The 18,735-nt window shown below is 40.3% G+C and overlaps 1 protein-coding gene across 1 annotated transcript in view; it reads right to left on the bottom strand.

The window, feature by feature from the left end:
• FMN1 (formin 1) overlaps positions 1-18,735 on the bottom strand; it is a 400,563-nt gene that overhangs the window by 166,331 nt on the left and 215,497 nt on the right. Inside the window, exon 7 of the mRNA XM_060003541.1 lies at positions 9,150-9,237. Coding sequence (XP_059859524.1) covers positions 9,150-9,237 — 88 coding nt within the window. The remainder of the gene's footprint in view (positions 1-9,149; positions 9,238-18,735) is intronic.

The raw sequence follows: 18,735 nt of genomic DNA, 5'->3' as shown, positions 1-18,735 counted from the left end.
TACTGAAGCCCACGTGCCTACACAGCTCGTGCTCTGCAACAAAAGAAGCCACCGCAATGAGAAGCCCGCGCACCGCGACGAAGAGTAGCCCCCGCTCACCGCAACCAGAGAAAGCCCACACGCAACAACGAGGACCCAATGCAGCCAAAAATAAATACGTTTATAAAAAGAAATTATTTTGCTAGCTCCCGAGTAGCCAACATAAAACTCACCTGTTTCGACCGAACGACTGATATTTTTAGGGCTTGATAAATAATTTGTAAGGAAAAGAGAATGGAATGGGGAAAGTAATATGGAAGGCCTTGGGTTTTTTATTTTATTTCTTTTTTTTCTGGCCGCACCACGCGGCATGCAGGATCTTAGTTCCCCGACCAGGGATAGGATCAACCCGTGCCCCCTGTATTGGGAGCACGGAGTCTTAACCACTGGACCACCATGGAAGTCCCAGGCCTTGGGTTTTTTGAACTCTCAGGTAATCTACCCCTCAAACCTGCCACAAACCAATTCCTCTGACCTCTCTCAAGAGAAAGGCAAGGATGTGGGGTCATGGAAGGAAGGAGGCCGTGGTACAATCTGAAAGCTGAGGGAAGGCAGAGCAGGAATATCTCCCCACAGCCTCACCTCCCAACAACGAGGCCATCACTGAGAATGAAGACCAAGCTTGTGATGAAACTGGGCAAGAGGTGAAAAGAAGGGGGCTGGGCTGAGAGGAGCGTGGAGGGTGGAAGAACCCCACAGAGGCCAGGACAAGAGCTGCACAGAACCTGCCCTCCCGAATGCTCTGTACCCAAGTCTCTTCACGATGGTCATAGCTCTCCTATAGCGCTTCCTCAATACACCTCACTCTTTCCCTACTGACCACCATGTTCCTCCTCCGATGGGCACCAGGCACACCTGTGCAGACACAGGTATGGGCCAAGCCTCATTCCATGCACGTATCCAGATGAAATGCTGAGGGCAGCAATTATCAAGCAGCTTAAAGGCATCTTCTGTGCGCTCCACCAGAGGGTGGGAAAGTAGGCAGCCCGTACTGGAGATGAATACTTAATCACTCAGTAGCTAGCCTTTATCGGGAGCTTCCTGTGAGCCAGGCATTGCTCTAAGTGTTCTACCTTTAATCATATGAGGTGGCTGCTACTGCTGTCCTAAGTTTTATAGGTAATGAAACTAAGGCAGGAAGTTACAAAGCATGATTTCCCAAGCTCAGTTCCATAACCAATGACGCAACTGTGATTGTACTTCTTTTAGCCTTTAGAAGTGTTAGATTAGAAATACTCACTCCACCTAAAACTCTCACCACCTTAAAAAAAAAAAATCAGTGAACCAACTACCCACAACAGTCCATACGGAAACCTTTGCCTCTGAATGGTGTCACACGCTTTTTACATCAATCAGCAGTCTCCCAGCGGGAACCACAGACAGCCCATGCCACGGAAATGTCGTCTGTGTATTGTACAATCCATAACCTCACCATTATTTAATTATTGCTAACACTTAATTCGATTCTACTACGCTATCTTAATATATACTTCAATCTTTGTTAACTATTCACAGTTATTGACAATAATCAATACTGTGGTTCCCATGGCAAAAAAAAGAATTTCTAAAAAAAGGAAAAAGGAACCCAGAACTTGAAAAGGCATCATCTTAGAAGAAAATCTACAGTAATATAAAGTCCAATTTTCTTGAAAAGGTATTAATAATTGCAATTTTATACTGCACGGCAGAACCAACTAAAAAGGGAAGCAAAGGCACAGAGAATGAAGAAACACAAACAAAAGTTGCCTCCAGACACATAAAGAATAGCAACTAGAGGGGGAATATATTTTACGATCTTATCTACATTGCCAAATGCTTGCTAGCGTGTCGTGTTAGTTGGTACAGACCTTTACTCGAGCTTTGATGGAAACAGGGGGCAAGTGTAAATGACACAGTAAACAGGAGCTGGCTGGCAGGTGAAAGAAATGACAATCCCAAAAGGGACACATCTGATCTGTTCCCAAAGCTCCAAATCACTCAATCTTATGAAGCAAAAATCCCAATTCTTGCCTCAGTCCAGGCATGTACTCTGCCGCAAGGTGCCATTTTATAGGTGCAATTAAAATTGTCCATGGTTCAAACCTCAAAGAAGGGCACAGGCGAAGAATTCACAGAACTTCCCCTCCTTCGTCCCCTCTATTCTCTGTAGGGCAGTGGAATGAGAAACAGTTTGGGTTAAGCTGCTTCTGTTCTTCCATTAGTTCTGGTTCTTTTAAGCCAAAATTACATTCCAGGCAGATTGGATGGTCTCAGCCAGTTGCCTCAAGGTAAAGTACAAAGAAATGCCACCCTCTGCTTTCTGGATTCGGCTCTGAGAGTGAAGGAATGCACAGGGGTTCAGAGAGAGGTGGGTGGGAACCCTGCTGCTCAGGTGTTTTAGACTTGGTGGGAGAAAGAGAAAGCTGGGAAAGGAAATACAGTAGCGTTAGAACTACTGTTTATACCGCCAGGGCTTAATAAGTTGCTTGACCCTGGCGCCTTCCTTTGGTATGACAGTAGGTCGTGACCACCTGTCACCTTTGGTGGGTAAACTCCTTCACACATGCCTTCCTCAACTTGTTCTCTTACTTTCAACATACCGGCATTTGGTGGCGATGGTGAGAGGGCAATTAAATAACGTTTTCTGATTCTAAAATCTGGCTTTAACTAAACTTGACAAAATAAACAAGTTGGCTTCAAAAGATTCCTGCGGAGAAACCCCGGACTGAAGATAATCCAACAACGGTAAGAAAAATGGCAGAGCAGAGGCTCTGATTGCTAGGACGAGTTCTTCATCAGTGGTGGAATGACTTAGAAGCAAGGACAGTTGAATCGGATTTGCCAAGATGTTGACCTCCATAAATTATAATAGAATTTATCCACAGACTGTTTGAAATGTGGGTTTAAGTCCACAATTTTTAATAATAAGCCTCACCCTATTTATATACTGAGCCTTGAGATATTAGCTGTTGAGAGCTTAAAGCCATCAAAATCAGTAAGATATCTAGAAAGATTAATCTCGTTTTAATTTATACCTTTGCATACATTTTATAATGTGAATATTAGTTCTGTCACACATTGACATGATGTACAATTTCTTAAAAACATATCTTGAGAAGCATGCTCTAAAACTTTTTACTGGCAGGGGTGCACGATAAAAATTTTGGCCTTTGAGTATAGGTCTTCCAGGCTAGAATTAGAATATTCCTCAGGAAAGTCCTAGACAATTCATGGTGAACTTCAGATGCCTGGTGAAATTCATTATGTGTTAGACAATTGGCATAAACCTTGACAGAGATTTCCAGAAATTATTAGGCAAAAGGGAGCAAAGTCCAGTGGGCATTCTCAGATCTGGGTTTTAGACTCTGGGCATACAACTAGCTGAAATCCTCTTACATTTTGATTTGAGATTTCTAAACAGAAAGATAGTCTTTGATGCAGCTGAACCCCCAAACTGAGATTCTGGACTAGTAGGAAATAAAGTGAAAAATGTTTTATTTTCATGTTAGATTAAATATTATAAATATGAATTCTGAGTGTACGGGAAATTCCAAATAGATGCCAGGAGGCTTCTGGCACTTAGTCTGTTGCAGTGCATACGGAGGTTTATATCAAGAATAGTCAACAGCAATTTTCCATCTCCCCTGGGAAAAGAATAAGAGGAAATCACTAACGTGGAATGAAAACACTAATTTGCGATCATGTAGGCAGTCACTGTGTCCAAGGATGCCAAATGCTTTTAAATATAAGTCATCCAGTTTAGCAGATGGAAAACCAGCAAGAAGTAAATCACTTATTTGGAATCTCTCCTGCACCAAATACAAGTGCAGTGGTATTATGACCAGTGTCCTGAAACTATTCTTCCTCCACAACAAAGGTCTTGCCTTTAGTCACGCAGTGCTTTTCAACTTCAGTCAGTACAGGGATTTGGCTTTCTCCCACAAGATGTTCCACAACATCTGGGTAGAGAGAAACAGATGAGGGTGGCTACCTTTGGGGGGGATGTTCTGTCTCTAACTCAGCCCTATCTACTTAGCGTCAGGCTAGAATTTTCAGATGCTCATTGAAAACTTTTGCTGAAATGTCGCCAGTCATCTCAGACTCAATCAGCCAAAACAGAATTGACCCTTTCGCTTCTACCCTTTTTGCTTTCTCCCCTGTATTTCCATTTTATGTTTTTGCCACCATTATTCACATTCTTGTTGAAACCAGCAATCCAAGGTACATGTAAGACTTCTCCATCACTGTGTGAATCTCAGGGGACTAACCGTAGCAATCCTCTCTCCAAATATCCCTGGTATACGGTCCCCTCTACGTTTTCACAGACATAAGCTTAGTTCTGGCCTTCGTCATTTATCATGTCAACAATCACCGCCCCTTTCTAACAGATCTAGCCACCTTCAGGACTATTTCTGTTTATTCATTCAAGAGACCCTCGACAATCCTCACCTAGGTGCCCGGCACAACAAGGTGCTAGGGACACATCAGTGAGCAAACTCCATCTTGGAGCTTATATTCCGGTGGTGGATGTAAGTAAGAAGTAGGGGAACAAATAAAATATTAGCTGCTGTGCAGAATATAAGAGAATTAACTTAGGGTGACTTAACTTAGGGAAGAGGATCTGGGAGGGCCTCTTTGAGGTGCGTGGCTGAACCCCAGCAAAGAAAAGAAGCAAAGCTATAAAGAGCGGGGTGGAAAAGCATGCTGTACCTTCAAAGACACAGAGGAAGGAAAGCACTTGGCCTGTTTAAGGAACCAGAGGACCACTGTGGCTAGAGTGCAGGGAGAGAGGAAGGGAACACAGCCAAGTGAAGGAGGAGGTATGGCTGTGGCCAGAGCATGAAAGGGCTTGGGGGCCAGTCTCCAATGGCCTCAGAGATATCTCTGCACTCAAAATCAGATCACAGCACTGCCCCTTTTAAATGTGAAATTCTGTCTCCCTGTTACTGATGGGATAATGTTCAAGTTTCGTCTGATGATACTCAGGGCCCTTCCTGGTCTGGATGTTACTTGCCTTTCCAGCACTTTGCCCTGAAACGAGCCACATTCACATGTAACGTATACGCTCTAGCTGTGCCTCTTTCCACATGGCTTCTTTCCTCAGCTGGAAAAGCTCCTTCTCTGTGACGACCGCCATTTCATCCTCTAAGACTCATCTTAAGTTTGACAGGAGGAGCCAATATGTTGCTCTCTGTTATTTCACAGGAAACTCTATACTGTGATCTCGTGATCCTTTGTACATCTCTCCCACCATCCTGTGAACTCTTGAGAATGTGAGAGTCTGGACCTTACGTGTTGTGGCAGTCATAGTGTCTGAAACAGAACTGGCATTCGGTACATGTTTACTGAGGGAGGGTGGGAAGGAAGGAATAGGGAGGGAGGGAGGGAAAGAAGGATGAAGAAGTTTTGGCCAAATGCACTGGAATGGAATTCATGACATTCTGATTTCATCTAGTCTAAGGTTTAGTCTATTCTTTAAAATCAAATTAAAATCAAAAATCACTTACTGAATGACATTTACACATGATACATTAGCCCAGTTATTGGTAAATGATGCTTAATTATCAGAGAAATTCTGAGCAAAGAAATGCTACATGTCATAAAGGAACAAGCACTGGCTCTACTATTTGCTATCAGTTAAGACCTTGAGGTACTGAGCCCCCAAATTCCACTTTGAATATACATTATATGCAGTGTCTAATGGACAACAGAGAAGTGCCCATCTTACAAATGAAGAAAATAAGGTTGCTTTTTAAGAGCTGAACAAGTAAAAACTGGATTATCCATCTGTGGGAGGTAACTGTGGGCTGAAACACCCAAAACTATTTTCAAGGCGACCAGCAAAAGGGAAAAGGGCATAAGCAAACATCTAATGCCAAGCAGAGACAAGTGACATGGACATAACAATGAACAGATATGATAAACATTTTTGTCATGACAATGGAAAATTCTCTGATCTTCTCTGAGTGAATATACTAGCTTTCCGGTTTATACATCAGCTCCGTGTAAGTTTGCACTAAAGTGCAAGTTACCTCTGCACACTGACAAAGATGTATGTGTGACCAGAAGGCTGAAGAACAGTCTCCCAACCGTGGTCACCTCACCATGGGTGACATGCTGTATGACCTTAACTGGCCGCCAGCTGGCCTGCCCCAGTCAGATCTCACGACAGCTACCCCTCTTACGTTAAAACAAACGTTTAGGTCAAGGTCAGCACAGGGAGTCCTTTCATCAGGATGACAACACAAGGCCAAGTGCATTCCATTCACGACCAGACATGGATTCAGAATGAAATGTACCTGACACAGCCCGGGCTCCTAAGTGACCTTCAGATGCCAGTGTCAGTCAAATGATTCTAAAGAGAAATTAAGCTCGAGTTATACTGCTATATTCATCTGGAATGCATTACTAAATGAAGACATGAAATGGAGATAATTTTTTTTAACTTAGGAGCCAAATCTGTGGTGGATAACAGAGATGCCCTAAAGCAAGAGAAAGAATGAAAATGGTGTCCGTGAGTCCTAGAAGTCTGTGATGCTACAATCAACATTTCCAGTGCTAAAAATGTAAGGTCACGTCTACTTCATATAAACATGTTCTTGTCCAGAGGAGAATATCGGAAAAGGTCTCGGTGAACCAATCTCTTATTCAAGTCACCATGAACATTCAACCCAACAAGGTTGGAGTGCCGTGGGAAGAAGGTTTACAGTCCTGAGATGGTAACTGGAAGAGCACATGGCCGGAATGAGTCTGATCCGTATGGCAATCTGATGTGTACTACAATAGGACGTGACTAAAGAGAAATGAATAAAGTCCAAGGTGCTGTTGACATCGTAAAAGCTCACATCCACAGTGCCACCTGTCACGGTGACGAAACCAAGCATACTTGATTTTTACCAGGCTTATAAACAGTACCGTGGTTTAGGACAAGACTCTGCCACTATACCTGAAAAATTCCTTTCTATTTCAATGATTGCATCAAAAAAGCGACTCTCCTTGACAAAAGATTATAAACTTCCCTGCCGCTATTTTTTTGGTTTTATATTTTCATTTTTCATTTGCGTCAGCATCACAGTTTTCTATGTGAATTTCAGAAATTCCATTCTAGAAGATCTAATACCTAAAGCCACTGAAGAATCCTTTTCTAATTTGGATGGTAGACCTTGCCAGCCACCCTCTGCCCCAAACTCAAATCAACTAGTGCAACACTGTCTGAGGTTTAATATTCACACTCAGGTATTCAGTTCTACTATCAAGCTTAAATATTAAAAACAGACAAGCTTCTTTGAATACTCTGTGACTGTCATCTGACTCAGGATATGTTTAGTTTTATGTGGAATTTTAAATGTTTGTAATAAAGCAAAAATTTTAAGCCCTTAACAAAGCTTTTTTCAGAGGAAAAATAATGTATGAAAGTTTCTTAAGTGCCTTTCAGTTCGGGACCTACGGGTCTTCTGCTGTGTCTCAGAATAAAATAACTTTGAGGCAACACCAACTAAGACCTGAAAGGAAGTGTGGTTTCAGAGTGTCTCCTGTTACACCCAAGCTAAATTCTACTGAAACCATCTACGAGAGATTGTATTACCACTCAGAAAATATTATCAGTGACATGTCAAAATGAAGATTTACATTTAACTGATGACCGAGAAAGGGGGAGCGTCGTCTTCATGCAAGACGCGGATTGCAGAAACATCAGATTTTTGGGTTTACTTTTCTAGGGCCTAAGAAAAATATATACAAGTAAAATTCCCTCTCTAAATGTCTTATTTCAAACTGAGCCAAAGGAAACCAAGTTGAAATCGTGTCATTTGAAAAAGAATAGAGGATTAAGGAACAGTGACATTACTGAGTTAAGGAGAGTGTTTCTCCATAGAAGCATTCCTGCTAATGAAGAAGAAATGAGGGAATTAGGAGATCATTATTCGGCAAACTTCTAATGAAATAATGAATCTAGGCAAAGATCATTAGTGCCCACCAACATCATAGAGACACACCAGATATTATGTATCTCTTGATAGAGTACACAATAGCATCTGTGAAGTACTCTTCCCTCACTCAGATTAACTCTCTAGATCAAACTAACAGTTTGCAGGAACCACAGGGGACAGAAGAACGTAATAAAAACCCAGGCAACGCAAACAGCAAAATCTAAAATGTGGGAAATTCCACAGGATATTCTTCTTTTTTGAAGAAACTGGCTTCTTCAAAAAAAAATAATTATGAAAAAAAACAAAAATAGAGGATAGAAACCTCTAGGTCAAAAGAAACCCCTGAGAGGGGACTTCCCTGGTGGCGCAGTGGTTAAGAATCTGCCTGCCAATGCAGGGGACACGGGTTCGATCACTGGTCTGGGAAAATCCCACATGCTGCAGAGCAACTAAGCCCGTGTGCCACAACTACTGAGCCTGCGCTCTAGAGCCTGTGCGCTGCAACTACTGAGCCCACGCACCACAACTACTGAAGCCCGTGAGCTCTAGGACCTGTGTGCTGCAACTACTGAGCCCATGTGCTGCAACTACTGAAGCCCGTGTGCTGCAACTACTGAAGCCTGCGTGCCTAGAGCCCATGCTCCGAAACAAGAGAAGCCACCACAATGAGAAGCTCACGCACCTCAACGAAGAGGAGCCCCCACTCACCGCAACTAGAGAAAAGTCGGTGCGCAGCAACAAAGACCCAACGCAGCCAAAAAAAAAAAGAGAAAGAAACCCCTGAGAGATGGACACATCTAAGGCAATGCGTGAAATCTGTTTGGGTCCTCATTCAAACTAACTGTAAATGAATAGACGAATTTACAGACAATCAGTGATATTAGAACTACGTACTTGATGACATTGAGAAATTATTGCAAATGTTTTTAAATGCATGCTGATGGCACTGGAGTTACGCTTAAAGTATCCATATCTTTTCGTGGTGTGTTACCATTTTAAAGGATGAATTATAAAATGCCTGAGAGTTGCTTCATAGTAATCTAATGGAAGGAGGGTGCTTTAGATAAAACAAGAGTGGATTAATGGTTCTGTAGCTCGGTACAGGGATTCACCGCGGCATTCTAATTTTGTATATGTTTGACATTTTTCACAATAAAAGCTGGAAAATTTTAAAGTTGGAAAAAAACGATGAATAAGACTTACCCTGCTGGATATCCTTCATTTCTAAATGCAAACTAGATATCAAGATTCCCACAGTTTGAGATCGTTTTCCATCCAATAACTTGATGATCTGGAATTTTAAAAAATTAACACAAGCTCAAACCACCAATCTTTCAGAAGCATACCAAAAACCTTCATGGTTTTAGACAGTCTGGTAAACTAAGCTGATGCTACAGTCACTCTATGTTAATACTTTAATTTGAATATAACTTATCCACAAGTATAGATATTTTAGAAAATAAAGGAAAAACACCACCCCAAATTCCACCAATCTAATACGAGCACTCAAATCTTTTTTATTCAAACACATCTTAACTAAGTTGTAATTGCAACACATGTACAAGTTTTTATCCAACTTTTCCACTTATCCTTGGCCTGCTTCCACGTTGGACTTCGTAAGACACTTCACAGCCTCCAGCCTCCCTGGCTACAGTGCAGGATCATCTGCTGAGTGGTTTAGGGGAAATATCATTGAGATCTTGACTCCGCTGTTTACCAGTGATATGGCCTCGGAAAAGCGACTTAACCTCTAGGAATTCAACTTTTTCATGAAGTAGGGCTGACTGTACTTAGTTTGTACATTTATTCTAGAAATTAAATGGCATAATATAGGTAAAGCACCTAAAACAGTTCCTGACACAGACTTATTATTTAAATAAAATTGCTCTAGTCAGGAGGGTTAGGTTGCTTTGTATTTGTGCTATGATTAATATAAATAATACTTTGTACATACAAATTTAATTTGAAATTATTTAGAAGTGGTCTTTTATAATAATGTATGTATACAGAAACTTTTATAATCCTTTTAGAAACTCCAAATACCTCACTGCCAATAATTTCAACCCCTATGAATATTCCATGGAGAGCTCATCACAGTTTTGTCTCTCTCTAAACCAAATCAGCCCCAAAGAATGTATTGCACAGTGGCCACTAGGGGAAAAAAAATTACCTTTTTTTCTCTCTTGTGGCAGGGCTACAAAAATCAATAGGAAATACGCACAAAACATCACCAAACCTCATGTTTTTAATGCACTTTTCTGGGTAAAATACAAACTAAAGAGCTATGCTTCCTCTCCCACCTATGTATACACAAACTTACCAAAAATGTAGTGAAGATTAAACAGTAACACCTACATTTATATTGATACTAACTAGCTGAGTTGCTTGCTGGTTGAACAATAAGGGATAACGGGAGCTTGCTCCAACCAAGACTGTCTATTTGTCCAACTGTCTAATTACCTATTGATTGATGCTGAATCAATGATCACCAGCCCTTTATCTTTCTCTGCTCAGCATGGCTACTCTTATCTTACCGTTAGGCCGAAAGTACAGTAAACACTAAGTTTTCATCAAGATAAAAGGAAAATCTGATTTTCAGCCTAATGTGTTTAATCATTTCAACATTAGCCTTAAGGACAGATTCTTGGAGGATACAGAATTGCAGTTTTTAAAAGAAATAAAGAAGGTCCTTGGTATTTTTATTTATTTTTTACACGAACACAAAGGAACAAGATATTATGTATATCAAATATCTTCTTAAAAGATGCAATTTCTAGCTTTTTCTTAGAGAACACAAATTTAAAGTGAAACGATTTTTAAAGTCCAATACAAAATTAAGAAAAACCTACCGGAGCTTCGTGTAAATATTCAGACATGCATTCATTCATTAACAAATATCTGCTGTGCATCTGTTACATGCCTGGCACTGCTCTGGACTCATGCCCTTGACGTCATAAATTTTGTAGAATTTAATGATTTAAAATTGCTGAGAAGAACTAAAAAGGCGAATAAAACCATGACTTGAACTAACTGCAAAGCAAATTCAAAATAAGAAAAGCTTTGGGAATTGACTAGATTTATCCTTAAAAGACCAAGCTAGTGACTGAGATACAAGCTTGGTCGTGGCATACACATCAATGTCAAGGAGACAGGCACAGGAATCAAATTTATGACAAGAGGACAACTGGGTTGCAAAAATGTCTTCAAACCAATATTCACCATGCTATCCAGTTAGGGTTCTGAAAACCCTGGGTAACACATTCTACCTACGGGAAAAACAAGCTTCAAATTCAAGGTTTTCTAATAGCTAATTAAAAGAAAGCAAGAGAGTAACCACAAGAGAACAGAGAGAGAGGGAGGGACTGAAATTGAGATTGAGGTTCTGTCTGTCATTGGATAAAAGCAAGTAGCCATCACCAAAAAGTGTACAAACAGTAAATGCTGGACAAGGTGTGGAGAAAAGGGAGCCCTCTTACACTGTTGGTGGGAATGTGAATTGGTACAGCCACTATGGAGAACAGTATGGAGGTTCCTTAAAAAAAAAACTAACAATAGAACTACCATATGGCCCAGCAACCCCACTCCTGGGCATACATCTGGAGAAAACCATACCTCGAAGAGATACATACACCCCAATGTTCATTGCAGCACTATTCACAGTAGCCAAGACATGGAAGCAACCTAAGTGTCCACTGACAGAGGAATGGATGAAGAAGATGTGGTACATATACACAATGGAATATTACTCAGCCATAAAAAAGAATGAAACTCTACCATTTGCAGCAACATGGATGGACCTAGAGATTACCATACTAAGTAAGTCAGACAGAGAAAGACAACATATATCGCTTACATGTAGAATCTAAAATGATACAAATGAACTTATTTACAAAACAGACATGGACTCACAGACTTCGGAAACAAACTTATGGTCACCAAAGGGGAAAGGTTGGGGGGAGGGATAAATTAGGAGCTTGGGATTAACATATACACACTACTATATATAAAATAGATAACCAACAGGGACCTACTGTATAGCACAGGGAACTCTACTCACTATTCCATAATAACCTATATGGGAAAAGAATCTGAAAAAGAATGGATATATGTGTATGTATAACTGAATCACTTTGCTGTACACCTGATACTAACACAATACTGTAAATCAACTATACTCCAATTTAAAATAAAAATTTAAAAAATAAAAAGAAGCAAATCCATCCCCACTTCATTGTTCAACCAGGCTGCCCTGCGGAATGGATGTTACCATCCTTGCAATTCTGTTTAATAACCTGGCACGGCAAGCGTTTGGAAAGAAAGTGTCTGTTACCTTCGGCTGAAACCTTAAGAGTTTCCTGAAATGAAACCTTAAGAGTTTCCTGAAATGCGGTGCTACTTCCTAAAAAGGGGGTAGGCAGTGCTCAAGTCAGAGCATTTGTATTCTCTTCCCTATTTGTGTCAAATTCTCTGTCTACCTCTAACTAGACCTTTAAAAAGAGTCTCTCTTCAATTGTGGAATAACACCAGGTTTCTCAAAACCAGCTAAAATGGTAGGAACACAATGGACACGCAATGGATATATGCCCTAAGCCCTCGTCGTTTCTTTTGTTTTCATGACTGAAAGGTTTAGTTTTTTTATTTTACTACAGTAAAAAAAAAGAGAGAGAGAGAGAGAAAGGAAAACATGAAATCTACCATATTAACAACATTTTAAATGTACATCACTGTTAACTATATGCACACTGTTGTACAGCAGATGTCTAGAAGTTTTTCATCCTACATGATGGAAACTCTAGACCCCTTGAACAGCTATACTCCATTTCCTTCTCCCCCTAGCCCCTGGACAGCTTTCTGCTTCTACAAGTTTGACTGCTTTAGATACCTCAAGTAAACAGAGTCATGAAGTATTTGTCCTTTTGTGACTGGCCGATTTCACTCCGAATAACATCTTCGAGGTTCATACATGTTGTAGCATGTGATAGAATCTCCTTCCTAAGGCTGAATAATACTCCATTGTGTTTGTGTGTGTGTGTATATATATATATATGTGTGCATATACATATGCGTATATATGTATTCCATTGTGTGTGTATATATATGTGTGTATTGTATGTGTGTGTGCATATATATAAATATATCCATCAATGCACATTTAGCTTATTTCTACTTCTCAGCTACTGTGAATAATGCTGCAGTGAACAGGGGAGTGCAAATATCTCTTTGAGATCTTGTTTTCAATTCTTTTGGCTAAATACCTAGAAGTGGGTTGCTGGATAATGTGGTAGTTCTATTTTTCTAATTTCTCAGCATCTTTACCAACACTTATTACATTTTTGTTTTTGATAACAGCCATCCTGCTAGGTGTGGTTTTGATTTGCATTTCCCTGATGTTAGTGATGTTGAACATCCTTTCATATACCTGTTGGCCATTTGTAGGTCTTCTCTGGAGAAATGTCTATACATGTCCTTGCCCATTTTTTTTTCCTTGCCCATTTTTAAATCAGGTTTATAAAAACTGAGTTGTAGGAATTTCTTACGTATTTTGAGATATTAACCCTTTATCAGACATACGGTTTGCAAATATTTTCTCCCATTCCATATATATCCTTTTCATTCTGTTGACTGTTTCTTTTGCTGTGTAGATGCTTCTTAATTTGATATAGTTCCACTTGTCTATTTTTGCCTTTGTTGCCTGTGGTTTGGTGTCATTTCCAGGAAATAACTAGTAAGACCAATGTTATGAAGCTTTTCTCGTGTTTTCTCACAGGAATTTTACACATTCAGATCTTACATTTAAGTCTTGAATCTATTTTGAATTGATTTTTGTTTATGCTGAAAGATAACCGTCCAATTTCATTCTTTTGCATTTGGATATCCAGTTTTCCCTGCACCATTTGTTGAAGAGACTATCCTCTCCCCATTTTGTAGTCTTGGCACTCTTGTTGATGATCATTTGACCACATTCATGTGGGTTTATTTCTGAGCTCTCTCCTCTGTTCTGTTGGTCTATGTCTGTCTTTATACCAGTACCATCCTGTTTTGCACACTGTACAACAGGCATACCTCGGAGATACTGCAGGTTTCGTTCCAGATCACTGCAATAAAGTGAATATCACAATAAAGTGAGTCACACAGATTTTTTGCTTCCCAGTGCATATAAAAATTATGTTTACACTATGCTGTAGTCTAATAAATGTGCAAGAGTATTATGTCTAAAAAAGCAATGTATATACCTTAATTAAAAATAGTTTATTACTAAAAACTGCTATCACTTGAGCCCTTCAGCAGGTGGTAATATTTTTGTTGGTGGAGGGTCTTGCCTCAGTGTTGATGGCTTCTGACCGGTCATGGTGGTAGCTGCTGAAGATTGGGGTGGCTGTGGCAATTCCTTAAAATAAGACAGGAATAAAGTCTGCCACATCCATTGACTCTTCCTTTCACAGACAACTTCTCTGCAGCCGGCAGTGCTGTCTGATAGCACTTTACCCAGAGTAGAACTTCTTTCAAAATTGGAGTCAATCCTCTCACACCACGCTGCTACTTTGGCAACTAAGTTTGTGTCATACTGTAAATCCTTTGTTGTCATTTCAACAGTCTTCACAGCATCTTCACCAGGAGTAGACTCCATCTCAAGAAACCACTTTCTCTGCTCATCCAGAAGAAGCAACTCCTCATCTGTTCAAGTTTTATCATGAGATTGCAGCAATCCAGTCACCTCTTCAGGTTCCATTTCTAATTCTAGTTCTCCTGCAATTTCCACCACATCTGCAGTGATCTCCTCAAAGTCATCCATGAGGGTTGAAATCAACTTCTTACAAACTCCTGCTCATGTTGATATTTTGACCTCTTAGCATGAGTCACCAATGTTCTTAATAGCATCTAGAACGGTGAATCCTTTCCAGAAGGTTTCAATTGACTTCTCCCATTTCCATCAGAGGAATCACTATCTATGGCAGCTATAGCCTTACAAAATGTATTCCTTAAAGAATAAGACTTGAAAGTCAACATTACTCCTTGATGCATGGGTTGCAGAACGGATGTTGTGTTAGCAGGCCTGAAAACAACATGAATCTCATTGTACATTTCCATCGGAGCTCTTGGGTGACCAGGTGCACTGTCCATGAGCAGTAATATTTTGAAAGGAATCTTTTTCCTGAGCAGTAGGTCCCAAACGTGGGCTTAAAATATTCAGTTAACCATGTTGTAAACAGATGTGCTGTGATCCAGGCTTTGTTGTTCCATTTATAGAGCACAGGAAGAGTAGAATTAGCACAATTCTTAAGGGCCCTAGGATTTCTGGAATGGTGAATAAGCACTGGCTTCAACTTCAAGTCACCAGATGCATTAGCCCCTAACGAGAGAGTCAGCCTGTCCTTTGAAGCTTTGAAGCCAGGCTTTGACTTCTCCTTCTCGAGCTATGAAAGTCCTAGATGGGATCTTCTTCCAACAGAAGGCTGTTTCAGCTACACTAGAAATCTGTTTAGTGTAGCCACCTTTATGAATCATCTTAGCTAGATCTTCTGGATAACTTGCTACTTCACCTTGCACTTTTACTTTATAGAGATGGCTTCTTTCCTTAACCTTCATGAACCAACCCCTGCCAGCTTCAAACTCTTCTTCTGCAGCGTTCCCACCTCTCTCAGCCTTCATAGAATTGATGAGAGGTAGGGCCTTGCTCTGGATTAGGCTTTGGCTTAAGGGAATGCTGCAGCTGATTTGATCTAGCTAGACCACTGAAACTTTCACCGTTTCACTTTCTTATCATCTGTGTGTTCACTGGAATAGCACTTCTAATTTCCTCCAAAAATTTTTCCTTTGCATTCGCAACTTGATTAACTGGTGCAAAAGGCCTTAGCTTTGGGCATATCTCGGCTTTTGACATGCCTTCCTCAGTAAGCTTAATCATTTCTAGCTCCTGATTTAAAGTGAGAGATGTGCGAATCTTCCTCTCACTTGAACACTTAGGGGACATTGTGGAGCTCTTAATTGGCCTAATTTCAATATTGTTGAGTCTTAGGGAAGAGGGAGGTCTGAGGAGAGGGAGAGAGATGGGGGAATGGCTGGTTGGTGGAGCAGTCAGAACACACCCAACATTGATTCAGTTCCCCATCTTATATGGGCGTGGTTATGGTGTCCCAAAACAATGACAGTAGTTACATCAAAGATCACTGGTCGCAGATCACCATAACAAATATAATAATAATGAAAAAGTTTGAAATATTGTGAGAATTACCAAAATTGGATATGAAACGAGCAATACTGTTGGGGAAAATGGCACCAATAGACTTGCTCGACACAGGGTTGCCACAGACCTTCAATTTGTAAAAACTGCAGTATCTGCAAAGCACAACAGAACAAGGGTGCCTGTGGCGTGTAAAACTTCTAACTTAGGAAGTGGAGGACACTACCAAACAAATTACAAGAAAAAGAATCAGAAGTAAAAAGGGGATTAAAAAGCCCACAAAGAGTAGAATACATATTTTAAAATATTCTTAAGTCCAATATGCAAAGTGACTAAAAAAAACAAAAACAAAACAAAACACGGAGGAAAACAACACATTAGACTTAATAAACAGACTCAGTGGGAGCTCAGTCAGCTAAAAAGTCCCGTCCAAGACTTCAGTATATATTCAGATCATTCCTGAGGTCACTTGAGGTTGTAGTTCTATAGGATAGACTTATAGAAATGGTTCAAAGAGCATGTCCATTTTACATTCTGATAAATATTGTCAAATTGTTTCTAATCGGCGTCATCAATTTATACTGCTGCCAAGTACTTGAGAGTCACAGTTTTCCTGTTCCCTCACCCACTCTGAGTATTATCAATTTTAAAAATGTTGGCCAATATGATAGGTAAAATGTTTTTTCACTATTTGGCATTTTTAATGATTTAATAGTAAGGCTAACCATCTGATTACTGGTCACGTGTTCTTGTGAACTGTCTTTGTATCCTTTTTGCTGTTTTCCAATGACTATCTATTGGGCTGGTTCAACGCAAAGAAATTTAAATAATAACATAGCTGAACAGCAGGAAGACAGACTTACACAGAGATTGCTGTGGATAAGAGGCATTTTCTAAGGGAGGAAGGGGGAAGGGAACTACCTTTTACTGCGCCCCTACTAAGGTTTTATGCGCCTCTGCACACGAGCCAATCCAAATGGAGAGCTGTGAATTGGGGGCAGTGAACACCATGATATTGTGAACTTTTATTCCTTTAGTGGCCCCCTGTGGATTTCCAGAAAGGTAACAAGACTATAGGCTCAGGAGTCCTGCAAAGTCAGTGCAGTCACCTCACTGCTAGGGCATTAAAGCAAGGCGCACAGAACTAGAAGCACACTTTGTTCTAACCCAATTCTCTTTTCTGATATTTGTGATCAAATGTCATTCCTCCTTACCCAGATTTTTACCTATTATCTGAGGCATTTACCTTCACAGCAGAGTAGGTAGGAAGAAAACATAGAGGAAAAAAGACAAGATTTAGAAAACTGATGGAGAGAACAAACAAGGAAAAGAAAGAGGGAAGAAAAAGGTTTTTTTTTTGTTTTTTTTTTTAAGACGTTCAGTTAGTCATCAACCAATAATTATTACACTGCTTTTAAAATATTCTCTTTTAGAATCACGGTCAAGTTTCAAATAACCAGATGCAATTTATGGAGAACCTTCCACTAACTGAAATTTCCTCCTGTTTTTCTTTTATTGTATCATACTCATTCTTGCTAAGCTAACTTCTAGACAGATAAAGTCAACTTCAAAATTCCTCTCTGAAGAGAAAGAAAATATGAGAGGAAGATAAACTAATCTTGGGTATTCTTCCCAATTCACTAGCTTCTCTAAAATATCATGGGCTTGAAAGCAATCACAATCAACTATACCTTCCCTATTTGCATTACTGAACAGTGAAGACTGGCGATCGTAATGATTATCTGGAAAACTTTTAGAATCCTAAATTGCCTGAGGCTGTCAGATATTTAATAGCCTGCCTTTCTTATAGTAGGAACTTTTCTATTGAATACATTTAAAAAATAACCACAGGACTTTAAATGCAAAAAAATGTTATGATACATAACATATCAAATCATTTATTAACTAAAAATTTAATTAATCAGCATCAAACCATTCTTTAAGCGTTCTGGTTGTTATTATCCTGTGTTTTTGTTTTGGTTTTGGTTTTGTGGTACGTGGGCCTCTCACTGTTGTGGCCTCTCCTGTTGCAGAGCACAGGCTCCAGACGCGCAGGCTCAGCGGCCATGGCTCATGGGCCCAGCCGCTCCGCGGCATGTGGGATCTTCCCGGACCGGGGCACGAACCCGCGTCCCCCGCATCGGCAGGCGGACTCTCAACCACTGCGCCACCAGGGAAGCCCTATCCTGTGTTATTTTAACAAATTTTTAAAGTTGTCTGGCCCAAGTCAAAGGTTCCCAGCAATGTAACAATCTAAGTAGAAATACAAATAAAACTAAGAACCAGAGCCATAAATACAACGGTCCTGCCCTCTAGCTTTTAGCTCGAGCCTTCTGAGCTGTCATATTCCCTTGACCAGCTACGGAAAGTGACAGGCATCATCACCTGGTGACTGGTCATTAAGAGAAAAATCAGGAGGCCAGCCTTCTATTTCTAGGCCTGCCCTGACTGTCATCCCACACCAATGCTGAGACACAGCCAGTCCAATTCAGCAACACTCACAATATGCAAACTCCGATGTTGGTGCACTGCAGGGCTATAAAGATTAAAAATAACATATCTATATACACACACAAACACATACACGTATGTATATATATGTGCATA

Source organism: Delphinus delphis, chromosome 2, assembly GCF_949987515.2.
Source record: "Delphinus delphis chromosome 2, mDelDel1.2, whole genome shotgun sequence".
Lineage (NCBI taxonomy): Eukaryota > Metazoa > Chordata > Mammalia > Artiodactyla > Delphinidae > Delphinus > Delphinus delphis.
This window is presented reverse-complemented; position numbering and strand designations above follow the sequence as displayed.